The following is an 18,841-nucleotide window of genomic DNA, read 5'->3' as shown; positions in this document are numbered from 1 at the left end:
CAGAGACATATTCTCAAGCTATTCTCTGAAAAGAATTTCACCTTCTTTTTCTAACTAAAATTTTGTACATTTTTCCCATGTGTTCTCTTATGGCACAGATATTTTTGGGTAGGAGAAACTGATGAAGGGCAGAAGTATTTATTTACTTTTCAACAGCGTGTTTGGTGATAAAGAATTTACATAGTATTTTTGTTTCCTAACGATTGCACATTTTTCAGTTTGTAATTACAATAATAGAAATTTCTCACCTGAGTGCTCTCCAACATAACACACACAGAACTTTTTCTTGTGGCAGAAAGAGAGATCCCTTCTAAACCCCAGCCCTGCACCCTTTGTTTTTATGTGAGCTCTCTGGTTTGATCTAGGATTCCAATTAATACAGGAGATGAATAACAAGAGAAAAAACATGCAACTTTTTTTAAATTTTACAAATACCTTGGGATCTTCACAAGAAAGTGAAGTCTGAAAAAGTGAACAACACATGATGCTTTTATGCATTTTGGACAAAAAATAATAAATTTGTTAAGAAAGGATAGGAAAAATGGATATCTGGACTAGGGAAGTAAACTCTAGGGATGGTACAGAGATAAATCGGGGGAAATGTATAAGCTATATTTAAAGTTGCTTTGGCATTTGTTTATTCAAGTTTATAGCACCCTAAGTAATAGTCTCTAGTGACAAAGACTGTTATTCAGCCTCTGGATTTGAAAGACTTGGTGCATGTGAGGACAGACAGGCCATATGGCCCTTTCTGAAGTTACCTTTCCTAGAGTGATGTGACCATAATCCAAGAATGCCAGGGGATGCAAGCAGCCACACAAAACTGGAAGAGCAAAGAAAAAGTTTCTCCTCTAGAGCCTCCAAAGGGAGGTGTGGGCCCAGCCCACACTTTGCTTTCAGCATGGAGTTAATGAACTTGGATTTCTGCATCCAGAACTACTTCTAATTCCTGTTGTTGAAACCACCAAATTTGCAGCACTTTGTTTTAGTAGCAAGAAACTAACATAAGTGTCCTCTGTAAGTAACGAGGTGTGCTTATTGATCTACAGAAATCTCACCATTCTCCTCAAAAATCCCCTTGAACAAGGATACCAGAAGTTTGACCACCTGCCAGCCTTCAATGTTGGCTTCTACCGTACTTCTGATCATGTACCTTTAGCAAGTCAACCTCTTCTGACTTGCTCTTTTTCTCTTCACATTCGCTTGTAGTCATTCTTGGCACTTCAGCATCCATTAAAATATTCAATATTCTGATTTCTGTGAGTGCTCAAGATCAAATCCTTTTGCTTATTCAAGGAATTTCTTCCTGAAGTTCCCATTCCCCTAATAAGTCATCAATTTATTGCTCTTTGAATATTCAGTAAATTCTTTTTCCTCATCAAAACAAAAGCATTTGACTTCATATTCCCCTCCAGTGTCTACCTTGGATCTCTGATTCTATTATAGTCAGCATTTGTAAAAAGTTGTCTATACATTGGCTCAACTATTGTTCTCTTTAGTGCTTATGTTCTGCTGAAGAAGCTCTTATCAAGATCCTTGAGAGCCTCTCTCCTGTCAGTTCCAATGGTCAGTTGTTGTTACTCTTCATCTGAGTTGACCTCTTAATAGCATTTGACATGATGGATTACTTTCTTCCACTTGAGTCATTTTCTTCCCTTGATCTCTAGAGTACTACTTTCCTGATTTTTTTTAAAGCTCTCTGGCTTTTAACTCTCTTCTTGATTATTTTTCTGATCATCTGTATTCTTACCTATCTTCTGCCTTTATGTTGTTTTATCCAGTACCATGACTTTATCTTCCATGTTAATCACTCTCAGATTGGTATCACCAGCCTTAGCTCTTTCCTTGAGATCTGAATTACTTTACCGAAATGTATGCTAATATACACTTTACTTGAATTTGTAAATAACATCTCAATCTTGACATGCCCAAAATAGAACTTTTAATTTCCAACTCCCACCACATATAAACATGTACCTTTTTACATAGTCTTACTTTTTCTGTTAACGATACTACTGTGTATCCATCAGCTAATGCCCAGGATTCAGAGTTATTCATTTGTGCCTTTTGCCTATACAGCCTCCAAACAATAGCAAGTTCTTTTGTCTATTATTTCATTATGTATGGCCAATGTGATCACTAACTCCACAACCACCATCACAGTCCAATTCACCATGGTCTTTCACTCATATTCTTACCAAAGCCTTTTACCTGGGCTCCCCTCTTTCACTTAGCCCTGCCTCAACAGTCTGTTTTCCACACAGCAGCCACTATATTCCATTAAAATGCATAACAGGTCATAGTTCTCTCATGTTTAAAATTCTTTTATAGCCTTGGATCCCAGTTCCTTTGAATAAACTCACAAATTACATTACCAAAACTGGTTTCATTTTATTGCAGAAGTCTGCTCAAAGTTGCCTCCTGAGAGAGGGCTCTCTTGTTCACCTTATTTTAAATGGTCAATCTTTAGAAAGTCACTAAACAAATTTGCCTAAATACATTTTTTTGGCCACGTGACCATATATATATAAAAATTCAGAAAATTTTCTTTCGGAAATAGATTAATCACGGAACTTCTTATTTTTGGGGTGATGGTGGTGGTGCTAGGGATTAAACCCAAGGGCACCTAGCCACTGAGTCATGTTCCAGACCTTTTAAAATTATTTTGTTTTTTAAACAAGGTCTCACTAAGTTGTTTATGGCCTCACTAAATTGCTGAGGCTGGCTTTGAATTTGTGATACTCCTGTCTCAGCCTCCTGAGACACTGGGATTACTTACACACATGCACCTCTGTGCCTGGCCAGGGAACTCATTTTTTATAGTTTTTTAATGCATTGATTATAGACAAACTGTCTTGAAGCTGTGTAAAACAGTGCCCCATCATTTGTTCTAACCCCAACTCTAACCTCTCTAGTACTTATATATCATAGTTTTTTATTTGTTTGCTTTTATATTTTCTTTCCTACTCCAAAGATAATAAACTTTATGAGACAGAAATTTGTATGGCTTCCTTAGCTCTTGCTTTAAGGTCTAGAATAGGTATTCAAAAATCTTGGTTGAGCCCTCTATGGTGACACATGCCTATAATCCCAGTTGCTCAGAGGCTGAGGCAGGAGGATTGCATATTCAAAGCCAGCCTCAGCAAAAGTGATGCAGTAAGCAACTCAGTGAGATCCTGTCTCTAAGTAAAATACAAAAATAGGGCTAAGGATGTCACTCATTGGTCTAGTGCCCCTGAGTTCAATCCTCTGTACCCTTCAAAATAAAAATAAATAAATCTTGGTTGAATGAATAAATGGAGGACTAAGTTTAAAAAATTTAGATGTGAATACATTGAAGAGGGAACAAGCATTGTGTCAATGGAAGTAAAAAATACAGATCATTTGATTTCCTTGAGATATCAGCAAGAGAAAAAATAAATGAAAGATTTTGTTTATTTAACTAAGGGAGACCCATGTCTTAGAGTGTGAAAAGAACAGAAAAAAAAAGAGGACAAATAACCAATGAAAAGGGGTATTGATTTATTTGTTCTGTATAAAAGTAGAAAATTATATGAATTAGTAAGAAATAGCTCTATATGGCTGATTTGCATTTTCAGATTGCGTTTCTGAGTTCATGTTAAAGACTATCGGAAAATTTGATTTTAAAGTCTTCATTTCACAATAATTTATGAAATAATCTATCATTAGTTGTTTGGCACTGATCTTTATCTGTCACATAAGAGTTTAATGGAGTTAACTTTTTTACTAAAACCTATATTGATTTTCAGAAAATAAATGACTATAAAATTATATTAGAAATAAGTTTGATGCACTATGATAACTGCATTAATGAAGAGGGAAATGAAGAAGAAAAGTTGAGAAAGCATTTTTCCATGCAATGCTTGCCTTAGAAGACTAAATTAATTACCAGTATGCTAATTCTTGGTGATACAGATTAATATTCCACTATTTATTTGTATAGATGACTAATTTCTGAAGAATTATAAATCATATGGCATAACATTTAAAAAATCATTAGATTAATATTCCAGAGAACTTTTATTACATATTTGCTTTCTGAAACAATTGAAGAAGTATGCAAATATAAGGAATGAATTTGATATAAACACTTCCAGGCTGAAAAATATGTAATTCTTTATTTAATATGCATATCTTCAGAGTGTCTATAATGGTCTTTGGGTGATTCAAGTGATTATTAATGTGAAAGTGTTAAAATCATTGGAAGGCATTTTTTTAAGTAGATGGAATTAATACTTATTTTAATATACATAGGTTAAAAACTTATTGAGAAATTACTCTTACAGTGATGTATCTATCTGTTCATCTATCCATAATTTAATGCACAGGGATACATAGTGTCAGGAACAAAATAAGTTTGAAGTAGCAGAGTGATAATGAAATATCTGTTGCATTAATGTAATCTGTGGCTTGAGAATTATAATTGACAAAATATACACTCACTCTGAAAATTTTTCTTCAACCTAGATATACATTGTAAAATCATCTGATTACCCATGGTTGATATGATTGATTTAATCTTTTTCATCTATTTCATTTCAGTATTTGAGAATATCTGTGGCCTTAAATTGTAATTGACACTTCACATTTTGTATTTAAAAATGTTCATATATCAAAAATACTAGGAAGTATGAAGAGTCATAAAATGTTATTCATGTCATGATGGAGAAGTTATTGTAATACTTATTTCATGATTGTTACCTTTTGGGGTCAATTTTATCTAAAACCAATAAAAGTCTTGCAAATATTGTTTCTTCCATTGCAAAACATCCCATACATACGAATATTTACTGAATTTGTGATTTGTTAAATTTAATTTAAAATAATTATCACAATTCTATCTACAGTGTTTTATTTAAACTTAAATTCTTGATTTATGTTTCAGTAATCATTGGTATGCATGATAAAAGATCATCAAAGGGAATATGGTCTGGAAAAGTAGAAATAAAATTTCCATTCTTAAGTATTTTGTCATGAAATTATCACAGAATGTTAATGCTAAAAATTAAAATAGATTCATGCATTTTAACTTCATTCTTTAGTTCGATTACACATAACTGATTTTATGTATAGATAAATTAATTTCCCATAAAGCTTGGAGGAATTATATTTTTTGTTCCAACAGTAACTAGACTGCAGCCTTTTATACTGCCTACCACTCAGGCATTACAAGGAAAGCTGGAAATTATTCTGTCTTGATAGATTACTGGAAGGAAGATCTTATTGAAATTGTCAATGACAAACCCAAAAAGAATTATTTTTTTGTAGTCTATTATCTAAGTTCCTTAACCAAACCTGGTAAATGTTTCTGTTTATTTTCAAGATGCATTAACTATTTTAGCACTTGCATAGAATGCTGCTAGTAATATATCTAGGCTGAAGGATGTTTCATATATATTAAATCTTTGAAATAAAAGGTACAGTTTCTCTTTAATAACTAAGTAGATATACAAATTATTTAGCACTTAACCTAACTTGGATTTGTAAGTGCTGATTTTTTTTTTATGTGGAATGTTCTTTTTCACTCCAGAAAATAATATTTTGTAATTGTGAATGTATAAATTCCTGCTAATACACTATGTTAATTTTATAAAATGGAAATGCTCAACTTTTTGGTAAACATGTTATGAGAACAAAGTGATGGATTTTTAGATCCAGAATTAATACAAACAATTTGTTTTTATAAATTCAACTCCTGATTTTATCACTTTTTGTAACCAGTTATCAACAAGATCTTCCAATGGCTGGTTTATTAGATTGTTCATTTTTATAGGTGTTTATATATTCAATTTTTTGAAGAGACTAGGATGGAAATACACAGCTAACATATGTTTAGGTAATTTAATTAAAGGAATGTTTCAATATCAGATTTAATACAGTTTGAAAGCAAAAAATCCAATCCTTATATTTTAGTGAGTGAATAACATAATGAAAAACTATCATAATAACTCAATTTTTAAAATCCACTTTTTTGTTTAGACATTCAAAAAATAATCAGAATATTGATATTTGGCAATATATAATACTTCCTGCAAAGGGTACTGAAATCAGTACATATTTATGAAAACTAAAATTTTAATGGGGATGTTATTAAAGTTAAAAAATTTCACATAATGATTCTTATAATCTTTAACTGTTTTTTGTTATTTTATTTTAGAGAAAGAATAAAACTAAATCAGAGGAGAACTAGTCTAATATAAATACCATCAGAACTGCAGACTTTGTCCAGAAATTTATTTTTAATTATAATCTCAAACACTAATCAAAATTAGTTTGATGCCAGTAGTACAAAGTGGACTTAAGACATAATGATATCTGGAATTACTATACTCATTTTTATTTTGAATGGATACTTCTAAATATTACATTCTCTTTGATGTTGCTTTAATAAAATAGTTATTTTGTAAAACTTATAATTATGGTTACTGAAAGATAAGTTACATGTATTTTTAAGTCAGTGTGTTATACATTTAAGTGTGTTATATATTAAGAATTTATAAAGAAACATTTTACTTTTGACTTCTAAAAGTTTCACATTGGAGCATCATTTAGAATTAGCAAACATCAGATAGAACCTTTGTATTACTAGGGTAAGCAACATTCAAACTTTATTCCACCGAGAATAAATGGCAGGTATCTGTTAAATAAAGGGCACTTTAGAAGCCTAGTGGAAATCGTGTAAGAGTGCATGTAAGAAAGAGACAGAGTACCTTTTAATTTGTCCTTTTTTATCTTAGAACTTAATTTGCTAACAGTGCTGTTTAACTGTTACTGGTAAACAAAATCATTTGTGACCTACCTCACAATTAATAGCCACACACAAGCAATTAAGGAAAAGTAGCCTATATTATGGAGAAAATTATAAGTTTGGAAATTTTGCTTTAGCCAGGTGTGGTGGCACACTTCTGTAATCCCAATGGCTCAGGAGGCTGAGGAAGGAGGATTGAAAGTTCAAAACCAGCCTTAGTAAAAACAAGGTCAGTGAGACCCTGTGTCTATTAAAATACTAAATAGGGCTAGGGATGTGGCTTAGTGGTTGTGTGCCCCTGAGTTCAATCCCTCATATCCCCGTGCCCCCCACCAAAAAAAATGAAATTTTACTTTAGTTCAGACCACAACCGGTCAATCTGGTTTCCTCTTGTGGAAAGTACAAAGTATAGTGGCTGAGTTTGCAGCTGAGAAGCCAGAGGAAGGCTTGCTTACCTACGCTATAAGAGCAGAGGACATTTGGCCACATTTGTAATTTCAGTGTTTCAAACACTAGCTGCATTGAAATAATCACCTGGGCTGCTTATTAAATATATATTTCTGGACCAAGACAAACCTGCTGAGTTAGAATTCTCAAAGCAGAGGCCTGGTAATCTGTATTTCCCCTACTGCAGCCTCATGATCAGGTCAACTGGGCAAACTTGGTAGTAATGCTGTCTCATTTGGCAGAGATGCCAGTCAAAATTAAAGCCTTCAGTTACCATCTCGTTTTTATTGAGTTGCTAGTGTGTAGTCAGTGTAGTGGGCACTGGAGATACACAGATAACACATGAATCCTAACCATCTAGTTTGTAGTGCTCTGTTAAAACAGTTGCTGTAGCCTGTAAGAGCTGCTGCCTTTGATTGCAGGGTAATATATATTGATACATCACCCTAAAACCTGGGACCCCAAAATAATCTATCTCCAGGCAAAATAAGAACACAAGAGATTGTTTTATCATATATTTGTATTCTTCATAAAAATGTGTTTTTTGAATGTCTTGTTTTGGTGAGTATCATGTGGTATATTCATGATACAGCTACTTTATTAGCAGCTCTCCCTGAACCTCTGTTTTTTATTCTTTCATTTTATTTTATTTTTTACTGTTCTTCATTTCCTTTTATAATATACTTAAACAGAAATTTGCTTCCCAAATTATTTTGTGGTCTTTTACAGCCTCATAAAATAACTATGAGATTGGGGCTAAGGGAAATCATTTTATTGAATATATTCTTAATTAATTATGATTTGATACAGTCTAGTATCATTGCTTAGGCTAATTATAATATATAATTATTGGTATAGCCAATGCTTAATGCTATAATTTGAAACACTATTTTAACTTCCTGATTATTCTAATCTCCCATTTTTAGATTTTTTTTCTTTAATTTGTAGCTAAATTATTCTTTTTTTTTCCCTCCTGAGGAAAAACTGATTTGAGAGCATCAGTTAAGTAAAAAAAAGAAATTATCCCACAGTGAAGTCTTTGAAGATAAGATGATAAAAACAACAGAATATACCTAATAAGGGGTCACAATTATTTACTATCATCAAATAATGTCACTCATGGTTTTCCCACTGTTCAATGAGGTGTGATAATTTGCAGGTAGTCTAATAATGAGAGGTTTTACTTTTTAGTTTGAGCATGTTAAAAGGTCTGAGGATTGTTAGGTTTTCCTTTGGAGTTTAGCTTCTCTTTGTACCAACTAGTGTGTAATCTACTAGCTTTCATTCTGGGAAAATAAAAGATGATGAAAGTACAGAAATATAGTGGGTTGGAATTCAAGTATTTAATGTTATCATCTTTTGTAAACAATGAACTCAGGTTATGAAATACATTTATTATTAGTGGGTTATGAATGACTAGAGGAAATAGTAAGAAACTGCCTTTATATGTAACTTGTTTTTAGTTCTGTACTTTTTATCAGACTTTGATTCTAGGAAACATGTCAGTATGAATCTTGTATGTTGCACGTAATGACCATGGTTGTCCAGCCATTATCCTTGGAAAATTAAAGTTGGTTTAGTAGATTGAGAATTATGGTAGATCCTTAAATTAGTTATGGTACATTAAATTCATTTACTGTCTGGAGCAAATGGATGAACAGTTTTAAAATGAATATTAAATCTTTTCATCTTTTACCTTTGCTGTGTTACAGAAACCCTTGAAACTCTCATCAGACAAGCAGAAAATTATACCAGTATACTTTTTTGCAACACCTACAGAAACATGGCCTTAGAGGCTGCTACTGCAGTTCAGGAGTTCTTCACCGATGTAGGGCTCTACTTATTTGGTGTGGATGTTAATCCCGAAGAATTTGTAAATAGGTTTTTCGACAGTCTTTTTCCTCTGGTCTACAACCATCTCATTAATCCCAGTGTGACTGACAGCTCCTTGGAATACTCGGAATGCATCCGCATGGCCCGCCGGGATGTTAGTCCATTTGGTAACATTCCCAAAAGAGTAATGGGGCAGATGGGAAGATCTCTGCTGCCCAGCCGCACATTTCTGCAGGCCCTCAATCTGGGCATTGAAGTCATCAACACCACTGACCATCTTCATTTCTCCAAAGAGTGCAGCAGAGCCCTCCTAAGGATGCAGTACTGCCCTCATTGCCAGGGCCTGACTCTCAGTAAGCCCTGTATGGGATACTGCCTCAATGTTGCCAGGGGCTGCCTGGCCCACATGGTAGAGCTTAATCCACATTGGCATGCATATATCCAGTCCTTGGAAGAGCTTTCAAATGCAATGCATGGAACCTATGATGTTGAACACGTGCTCCTGAACTTCCATTTGCTTGTAAATGACGCTGTGATTCAGGCTTACCTCAATGGACAAAAACTAGCAGAACAGGTAAGCAGTCATGCCATGCCTCCTGTCTCATTTCTCAAACATTAACCAGAACATCATAAATTTAGTTGATTTAGCATATCATTATGCAGTTTAAAACAATGGCAGTTTAACAAGTATATACTTTAGGAAATAGTAGGAGGATGCATGGGGTTGACATATTTGATTCGGTATATTATATTTTATATAACATCTCAAAATGTTGATTGGTAAAAGTACCACTTTTTTTCCTAAGCATTAACAGCCTTATCAAAAGTTTAGTTTATTGAAGTGGCAAAAACTCAGGTTCTGAATTAAGAACAGCATAGATTTGAATCTGCAATCAGCAATAATTACCTTCATGAAATTAGGCAAATCTCTTATGCTTTTTGACCCTCAATCCTTATTGATAAATATGAAATAGTAATACATAATTTCTGAAATATTCTTCTTTGGAGATAAGTGTTTTCCTGGTATAGTATCTACTACTGAACAAATGGGTAGTTATTGTTAGAATTTCAGAGGTATTCATCTATACTGTAGAAAACATCAGTTGTGTATCCATGAAAGTAAGACTTGATATCCATGTGTTCAAAGTGTTTCTTTAAAGCCTCTTCAGGATCTGTCAAAGTGATAGTGTGATGATTTTTTAAAATGTGGCAAATGTGGCATATATACTGTCATGCTGTTTTATTTCTAGTAGACTTGAGAATTTTTTGAAACAGAATCATCAGATCAAGGGATGTAAGAGTTTTCTCTTTCTCCCACATCCATAGAATCATATTCTTAAATATTCATAGTCTTCCTTAGTAATGGTTCTCACGTCCCATACAATAAAGAGGACATGTTGCTAGTGGTTTCTCCTAAATCTTTTCCCCTAAAATGATATTATACTCCCTAGTACCAAGAAAAAAGTGTTTCCCTACCCTGGTACTGATTTACTGAATTAATAAACATTCTCATCATGAGCTCTATTTCTCTGTTCTTTTAATTTCTGATAGAAATTGGACTTGAAAAGCTTTGTGTTTAACTGCTTCCTTCCCTTGTTTTCCTAACTCTCAGGTCTGTAGGGCCTGCATGAGCCTACATGATACCTTTCTGCACATTAGAGCTGGCACCATCTAGGTGGATGCAGCAGGTGATGTGGTAGAGTGAGCTGGATTTCGTATGCTCCCTACTCCATGCAGCTGGGTTACCCTATCCAATGAACAGGATTCCTAACTTCTTGTAATAGTCAGGTCGCTTCATCCTTTCTCATCGCTTATGAAAATCAAACATGAGCCAGAACCTCTAGAAGGGATTTAAAATGGAGGTACAAATGAATCCTGAGATTTCAAGTATTTCCTAGTTAGGGGAAATAAGCATTTAAATGCAGGGAATAAAATGTCCATATTGGGATATCAAGTATCTTCACAAGGGAAAATAAGCATAAGAAATCTAAGTCCAGATTTAGATCATTAATTTGGGGTATGGCATTTAAAGTTTTATGTCAGAGCATATTTATATGTTTTATGTCAGATATATATATATATATATATATGTATGTGTGTATATATATATTTCTCTCTCTCTCTCTCTCTCTCTCTCTCTCTCTCTCTCTCTCTATATATATATATATATATATATATATATATATATATATATATATCCTCTTTGTTATTTTGACCTTAGAAAGACTTTTTGAATTCTTAAAATTCGTAACATTAAAAATGATATCTTTTTCCTATTATAGAGGCTATGTCACAAAGGATTATAGTAGATAGGCATGTTTTCACATACTTTGTTTTCTTCCTATTTGTGATCGGGGTAAGCTACTAAAACTGTTGGAGCCTGTTTTGTCCTGTGTGAAAGGCTGGGAGGAAGTAGTGGTTTAAGTGGGGCCAGCCCTGCACAGATCATGGTGAAGCAGTTTATTTTAGTATCTCAAAATATTAGAATCAAGTATGGGCTTTATAAATAAGTTTTGCATAGAATTTTTATCACATGAAACTTTTTGGTGGATTTTCAAAGAGCACTCTTTTTTTTAAAGCAAATAGTCTGATTTCATATAATAAATAGTCTGATGATTATCTTGAAAAACATCAATCATTACTAATAAATTGTAGATTCTTTTCTAAGTAAAACAACTGAAATCTTTTTTACTTATGGGGAAAGAAAAATAAACTAACTATAAGTTCCTTGAAAATTGACTCATTAATATTTATTTATGCCAACTTCAAAGTGATTTATAAGCTGTTTATCAAGCTTTGATAACCAGTTCACACATCAATGAATCTAACAAATTCAAAGTAAATTACGGAAGAGCCAGCAAATAATGACTTTCTCACATTCCCAAAGCAATCTGTGAGATCAACTACTTCCAAGTCTAGTTCTCAGTAAATACATATTTCCACTTTAAGAAATCCATAGAGGTAACCTGATATATCATATGTATGTTGGATGAATTTCAACTGGAAAAAAAATGTTCTCAGTTTCTTGAGAAAGTTGTATCTTATATTTGGAAAAATCTTCTAAGAAACAAAAGCCAATTTATGAGAGACTGTGTGTTAATTTTATAGTTATAATTTTATAGTCAGAAACTACTTAACTTTGTGTTCCCATTCCCCAAGTACCTGTTTAAAAAAAAAAAAAAAAAAACTTAGGGAAGGGAAAGTTGATTTTGGTTCATTGTTTCAGATCCTGGTGGTCCAATTCCATTGCTCTGGACCCAAGTTGAGGCACAATATCATGATAAAGGGTGTGGTTAAAGAGTGCTGCTCCATTTGTGGTGAACAAGAAGCAGAGAGAGGCAAAGAGAGGGAAGGGGAAAGGGGCCTCAGGGAAGAGACATCCTTCCAGGTCAGGTCACCAGTGATCCAGTTCTTCCAGCCATGCTTCACCTGCAATGTTACCCCCAATCTATTCAAAGTAGGATAGAACGATTAGTTACAGCTCTCACAGTCCAGTCATTTCACCTCCAAATATTCCTGCATTAGCACAGAAGCTTTTGGGGGACACCTTATATATAAATCTATAACAAAAACAATGTCAGAAAAAAGTAGGGATTAAAAGTACAGGTTATAGTGTCAGGATGGATTTCACATCTCTCTGTACTACTTACTAGCTGTGAGTTTGGCTATCTCAGTATTTATTCTCTTAGCTTTGATTTCCTCTTTGGTTAAGAACAGTTACATTATAGATTTCTTGTGAGAATAAAATGAGCTTTCATGTTCAGATCAGTTTCTCATGCATAATGTTTAAATCCTATAATTATTATTATACTCTTTATAAACGCTTTATTGATTTTTTGGTATTATAAATGCTCTAAAAGTAAATATTCCTTTTTTAGGAGTACAGAGCTTGAAAGAAATATCAATGATATAGAGCTCAAAAAATATCTGTATTTTTTAATGATCTGTTTAAGTGATTATAAGCAAATGATTGTAAAGATTTTTCTTGAATGAGAAAATACTGGAGTATTTAAAAATATTATTTTTTTACATACAGATCATTCTCTTGCTAATCATTTATTAATTTTATAAATAAATTATTTTTGAAATTATATTTTTATTATACTTTTTATTAATTATACTTTTTATTAATACATTTAGTATGACATTTGTTATAATTTAGCAACTTATTAAAGGCACAGGAACACAGAATTGGTATTAATTTCAGTGTTTCAACATATTCTAAATGAAACAGATATTATGAGGAAACTACTGAATACTAAATCTAAATAATTTCAGAAAATCTGTAGTAGGATAAGAAACATAATTTCCAAAAAGAAATATCTAGCTCTATTTTTTGTTTAATTTATTTTCATCTCTTTTACCTATGCAGTATTAGTAGACATTCAACTTGTTGCATCCAGATTACCTTAGAATCAGTTTCAGTATATGATTCACTTTAAAATAATCAATCTTATCAAAATTGAGTGAAAGATTGTGCACACTAATGAACTTTAATTAGCTGTTAAAAAATTGAATATCTCATCATTTCCTCTATCTGTACAAACATTTATCTAAATATCTAAAAATTATAGTAAATATTCTTGTTTTTTTATATAAAAATTAAAGGAAAAAATAAAAAATAAACTTTAGATTAATTAGGGCACAGCACATATTTTTTTCTGATTTCTACAATGTTGTATACACGTTCCTAAAATATCCCTGTGTGAGGGATTTTTTTCAAAAATTTTGCTTATGGAACAAATAAGATTGGGGGAAAATAGTTGAAATCTCAGTTTTCAAAATAACCCAATTAAATGTAATGCCATTGCAGTTTTAGATGGTTTAAATTGGTTATCTTAAACATCATATTCTTTAATAAATATCTCACTTGAACTTAACAATTATGGGGTTTCCCTAGTGACAGTCAAAGTAGTGCAGTGTGGGGCTTTTGAATAATGAAGATGTAGTAGAGCCTATCTGTGTTTGCAGGCTGAGACATTTTCTCAGTCATAAAGCTGGTAATCCATTCCCCCTAGTGATCTGATGCTCACTTATACACAAACATATGCAAATTATCACATATAATTGTAAGAAATTTACAGCTTATTCTGTGAGGCCACAGGCAGAAGTATAAGGATCCCTGGGTTAAAGAAAGGACATCTTTATTCTTAGGGCGAAATAAACCAATAGTAGAGTTAGTTCCTTCCATCTTAGACTAGCATTTAATTTCAAAATTGAGTGTAAGGTGGATTGTGCACACTAATGAATGTCTGCAATTATTTTGAAATTTACATTGGATATATAGTATGTAGTGTGTTCTTTTGGCCATGCTATATATTGGAATTCACACACACACACAAACATACACAGACACACACACAAACACATACAAATGCATATGCACATACATAAAGAGGCAGGATCAAAATGAACGAAGTAAGTAGAATCTCTAGGATACTCCAGGATCTATGCTAAATAAAAAGCTGAGAAGATATTATTTATGAAACAAATTTTTAAGAGCTCTCATTTATGTATTTATTGAAGTACATATTTGTACTTGACTGCTATAAAGTAGAAGATGGTGATTCGAGGTTTTATATCAGCTACCTCATGGATAATGTTTGTGGGTGGTTGGGCAGAACTCCATTGATATTTTCACATTATGTTGAAGATGTAATTTTTACCTTTGCTTATTTTTTAAAAATTTATGTAGTTGGTTGAAGTTCAATTTTTAATAATTACAGTGCTCTAATGAACTGGCCTTTCTGAGAAATGAGGCTGGAACTAGACAAAAGAAAAGGGAAATATATAAGAATTAAATTAGTAACAAGGGGGAGAAATATAAACTTCTAGGGAAAGAGAGATCAGAATGAATCCAATTAAGGTGGGATGACCAAAAGAGAGAGAGAGAGAGAGAGAGAGAGAGAGAGAGAGAGAGAGAATGAATTCTATAAGCTAACAAAGAAAAGGAAGATGAGAAATTCATCCATTACAACTCACCATTCTATACAGAGATCACCTTGCAGGGTTTTCTCCCAGTAATTTCTGGACACTAAATAGTGATAGGAATCTTTTCTCCGTAAGAGGCCATCTTAAGCATGTGGAGACAATTGGTGGTTTCTCTCTTCAATGCTAGACTAAATTTGTTTCTGTCCAATATGGAATGAGGGTTTTTCTGATTAGAGATATGTCAGAGTAATTTTATTACACATTGATTTTTTTATTCACACAAATATTGTAGTATATTAACGTTATTCTATAATGTTTTTAGCCTCTGCTGGTTGTTTATTTTATTTTTTATTCCATGCCTGATTAGATATGAATTCTTTACCTTTTGAAGATTTGTCCCTAGCACATGTGGATCACTGGGCTGTCAAGGTGGTGGTAGTGTGTGGATTCAAATTAGCCCCAGCCTCTTCTGAGGATGAAGTGATTGACAGTAGTGAAGGACAGTCAAAACCACATATCACATATGAGGCAAGTCAAAACTTGTTTAGGAACACATTACAAAACAGGCTTGAATAATTTTTGAATAAATATATCATAGAACTTTGAAAATTTTATATGATTTAATTGGAATTTTATCTTTCTGGAAAAGATTGTGGCATGATTTGGTAAGGATCAATACTGAAAATTATAATTCTTTATATATAACTAATTTCCTTAAAGAAGAATTATTGTCTTGTGAATAGCTGAAAGTATATAAAGAAGAATCTGGTTGAAATTCTCCCAGAACAGTGTTCCACTATGTTTGTAGACAACTCCAGTTGTTTCCATCTTCTTTCCTATCTATACATCCCTATTTCAATCTAAAAGTGATAAAGGTAAAATAACCACTTAAAATTTTTCTCAATTTTTATATCAAGTATGCTTTGGTTGTTGTTAATTATTAAGGTTCCTCTGAACTGACAGAGCTCTTATTATTCCAGTATTATGAGCTTTTTGTCCCACAATATTGTTATTAAATAATAAGTATTTAATAAATACTCAGGGATGCTGTAGAATTTTTCTGAAATAGTATCTTCTTCAATTTTATAAGAATGTAGCTCTTCACATGCATCACTAATGTTTTCAACTGCTGTGGAAATAGTCTCTGCTACTTTTGTGGGTAAATTCTCTTTAAATAAGATATTTCATAAAACTTGATGTGATTTTTTTTTACAGGTTAAATTTGAACTTTTAAATTTTAAAATTATTTTTAATTGACAAAATTTTATATTTTAATGCATAACACTGTGAAATGGTTATATTAAGCTAAGTTTTCCATTGTCTCACTTATATTTTTGGAAATGAGAACCTTTACAGTCTATTCTCTTACAGTGTTTGAGTATGTATTATTATTAGTTATGGTCGCAATACTGTGCAATAGATCTCCAGAGCTTATTCCTCCTGTTTAAATGGAACTTTGTATGCTTTGAACAACATTTTCTATTTCCCCTCCCCACACCTCCAACTCTGGAAGCATTATTCTGTTCTCTACCTCTATGGTTTCACTTTTTTAGAGTCTAAAAATAAGTGAGATTTTTGTCTGATTGAGCAAAAAAATATTGTTTTACTTATGTGAAAAATAGTAACCAAATAAATCTAACATTAGAAGAATATTTCAATGTAAATCATGTAACTAAAAAGTCTAAAGGTATAGATAACTAAAGGACTGACTTTATCTCGTTTCTCATAAATGTTATCAGAATTCTTCTTTCCTTCCCAATGAAGTTTTTATGTACATGAGTTGTTTCTCAGGCAACTGTTCCCAAGTGATAGTAAGATAAGCCATTATATTACAAGGCTCATCCTCTTCTGGTTTAGCAAGAACAAACAAACTAACTAACCAAACACAAAACAAACAAACAAACAAAAAACTGAACCTATTTTCCATTGCTAAAATCTAGTGAAGTTCTATGGTAAGTTTTTGTGTGAATTTTGCAACTTTTTAGTAAGTTTTTGTTGTTGAATTACCATTGGAATATGGTGAGCTTTTAATTCATATTATGTTTAAAATCACTTGATGTTATATATGATAAGTAGCCCCACATTTGAAAATACTTGTAAGATGAAGATATAGGCTGAGGCCAATAGAAGAGCAGAGACTGAATCGACTTGGGCTGGAAACCAGAGCAAGTTTCTGATAACCTGGATGACATATTTGTGCCAGTAATCCTCTACTGCTGAGTTATAAGAGCAAGAGGTAATTGAGAATTTATGTAAGAAAATTAAGGAATGTACTACACAAGACAAAGATGAAGTAGACAGAGATTGGCAGGCATCTTTGAGGATGCTCAAGAGAAACATGCAGAGATAAAGAAGCTGGTGCTTTAGTGCATTGAGCATCTGTTCTTATCTGGGGAAACCCAGCAACTTTACTAACAACTTCATTGCTAGTTCTTCAGTGAAGTTTCTAATGCCTCAAACTCACATGTGGTTTACTAATGCCAATTTACCAAATGTTGAAAGTTTTGTGTTGGCCATGAGAAGATCTCATAGTTATTAACTTGCTTTGAGTATTTTTGACCATATGAAAGGATCTCTAGAATTAAAAATCTATTGGTATTTTCTTGATATTGTTACATTTATGATGTTTAAGCTTAGACAAGCAAGCTAACTAACCCTTTAGTTTTCTCAGAAAGTTTATCTCTATCATCCTATCTGTGCTAAAATTGTATAAGGTTAGTGCAAGTGATTTAAGCAGTACAAAAGTTTTTAAAAGTTGTGCTAATTTTTGAGGAAGTTTTTAATAACTGACCCCTATTTATAGATTTCACATTAAATAGAATATCACACTAAGGTGGCTAAAATTCAACGTTCTACATATTATATGTGTGTGTTGAATACTATAATTAGCATCCCAAAGTGGGAAAAAATTTATACATTTAAAAGAAAATGTGTATAATTTGCAAGCAGAAAAAGGAGAAGAGAAATTTGGAAGTTTTTTAAATAGTTTGAAAAAATTTAAATGGTGAGAGACCAATTTATTACATGAAATGTATCAAATAGTAAGGGCTCTGTAGTGCAGGAAACTTCACAGAACTAAGGTATTTATTTTGATTTTTAGCAGTTTGTTTGCTGTATATTGTTTTACTCTGGGTGACCCTAGTTATTTACTCAAAGATCTCTTATATCTAAAAACAAAAGAGAAAATATATTAAGTATATTCTTATGTTCTAGCTCTTTGCTCTGACTTTGGGCCTCTGTCTCTTCCTGCAGCCTATGTTGCATTCCAAATAGACATTCTGGGGCCATATTCCCACCTTGGAGCCATGTGTGGGCTCGGGTGACTTTGTGTTTCAACCAAGAGTCCTAGAGTGTGTCCCTAGAGGATGAATAAATGGCAAAAACAATAATGGAAATGAAGGGTATAATTTATAATAATAAAGGATGCAACCCATAAAGAATATCAACTAGTTAGGAATGCACCAAATAGCAACAACATACAAGTCACAATAAGTTAATAAAAACACCGTAGAAATAAATACAAAAATTCAAGATAAGGGCTGCATGTGTCAGTCAGTGGTAGAGCAAGGGCAGGCTTAGCATGTGTAAGTCCCTGGGTTTAACCCCACTCATGCACATGCAGACACACACACACACACACACATGAAAGAAAGAATGAAATGAGAATAAAACATAGTAGAAAACTGAAAAATATATAATTTCAAGATTATAATGGAATTACTGGAAACATTTGCTTTAAGTTCAGAAATAAGACATTACTGTTATATATTAATTAATGTTTACATGGAGGCAGTGTTTAAAATAATTAGACAATTCTTACCACTCTTCAAGTAAAGCAATAGGCAAAGGGTTTATTTAAAT

The 18,841-nt window shown here is 32.7% G+C and overlaps 1 protein-coding gene across 3 annotated transcripts in view; it reads left to right on the top strand.

The window, feature by feature from the left end:
* The window catches only part of Gpc5 (glypican 5), a 624,390-nt gene that overhangs the window by 232,468 nt on the left and 373,081 nt on the right, over positions 1 to 18,841 (top strand). For all 3 annotated transcript variants that reach the window (XM_046454999.2, XM_058582790.1, XM_058582791.1), the window contains exon 3: positions 8,929 to 9,623. In XM_046454999.2, the coding sequence (XP_046310955.2) occupies positions 8,929 to 9,623 (695 nt within the window). The remainder of the gene's footprint in view (positions 1 to 8,928; positions 9,624 to 18,841) is intronic.

This window comes from Marmota monax, unplaced genomic scaffold (assembly GCF_021218885.2).
Source record: "Marmota monax isolate L192 unplaced genomic scaffold, Marmota_monax_Labrador192_F-V1.1 WCK01_AAM20220418_F8-fsc00026, whole genome shotgun sequence".
In the NCBI taxonomy this organism is placed as follows: domain Eukaryota; kingdom Metazoa; phylum Chordata; class Mammalia; order Rodentia; family Sciuridae; genus Marmota; species Marmota monax.
This window is presented reverse-complemented; position numbering and strand designations above follow the sequence as displayed.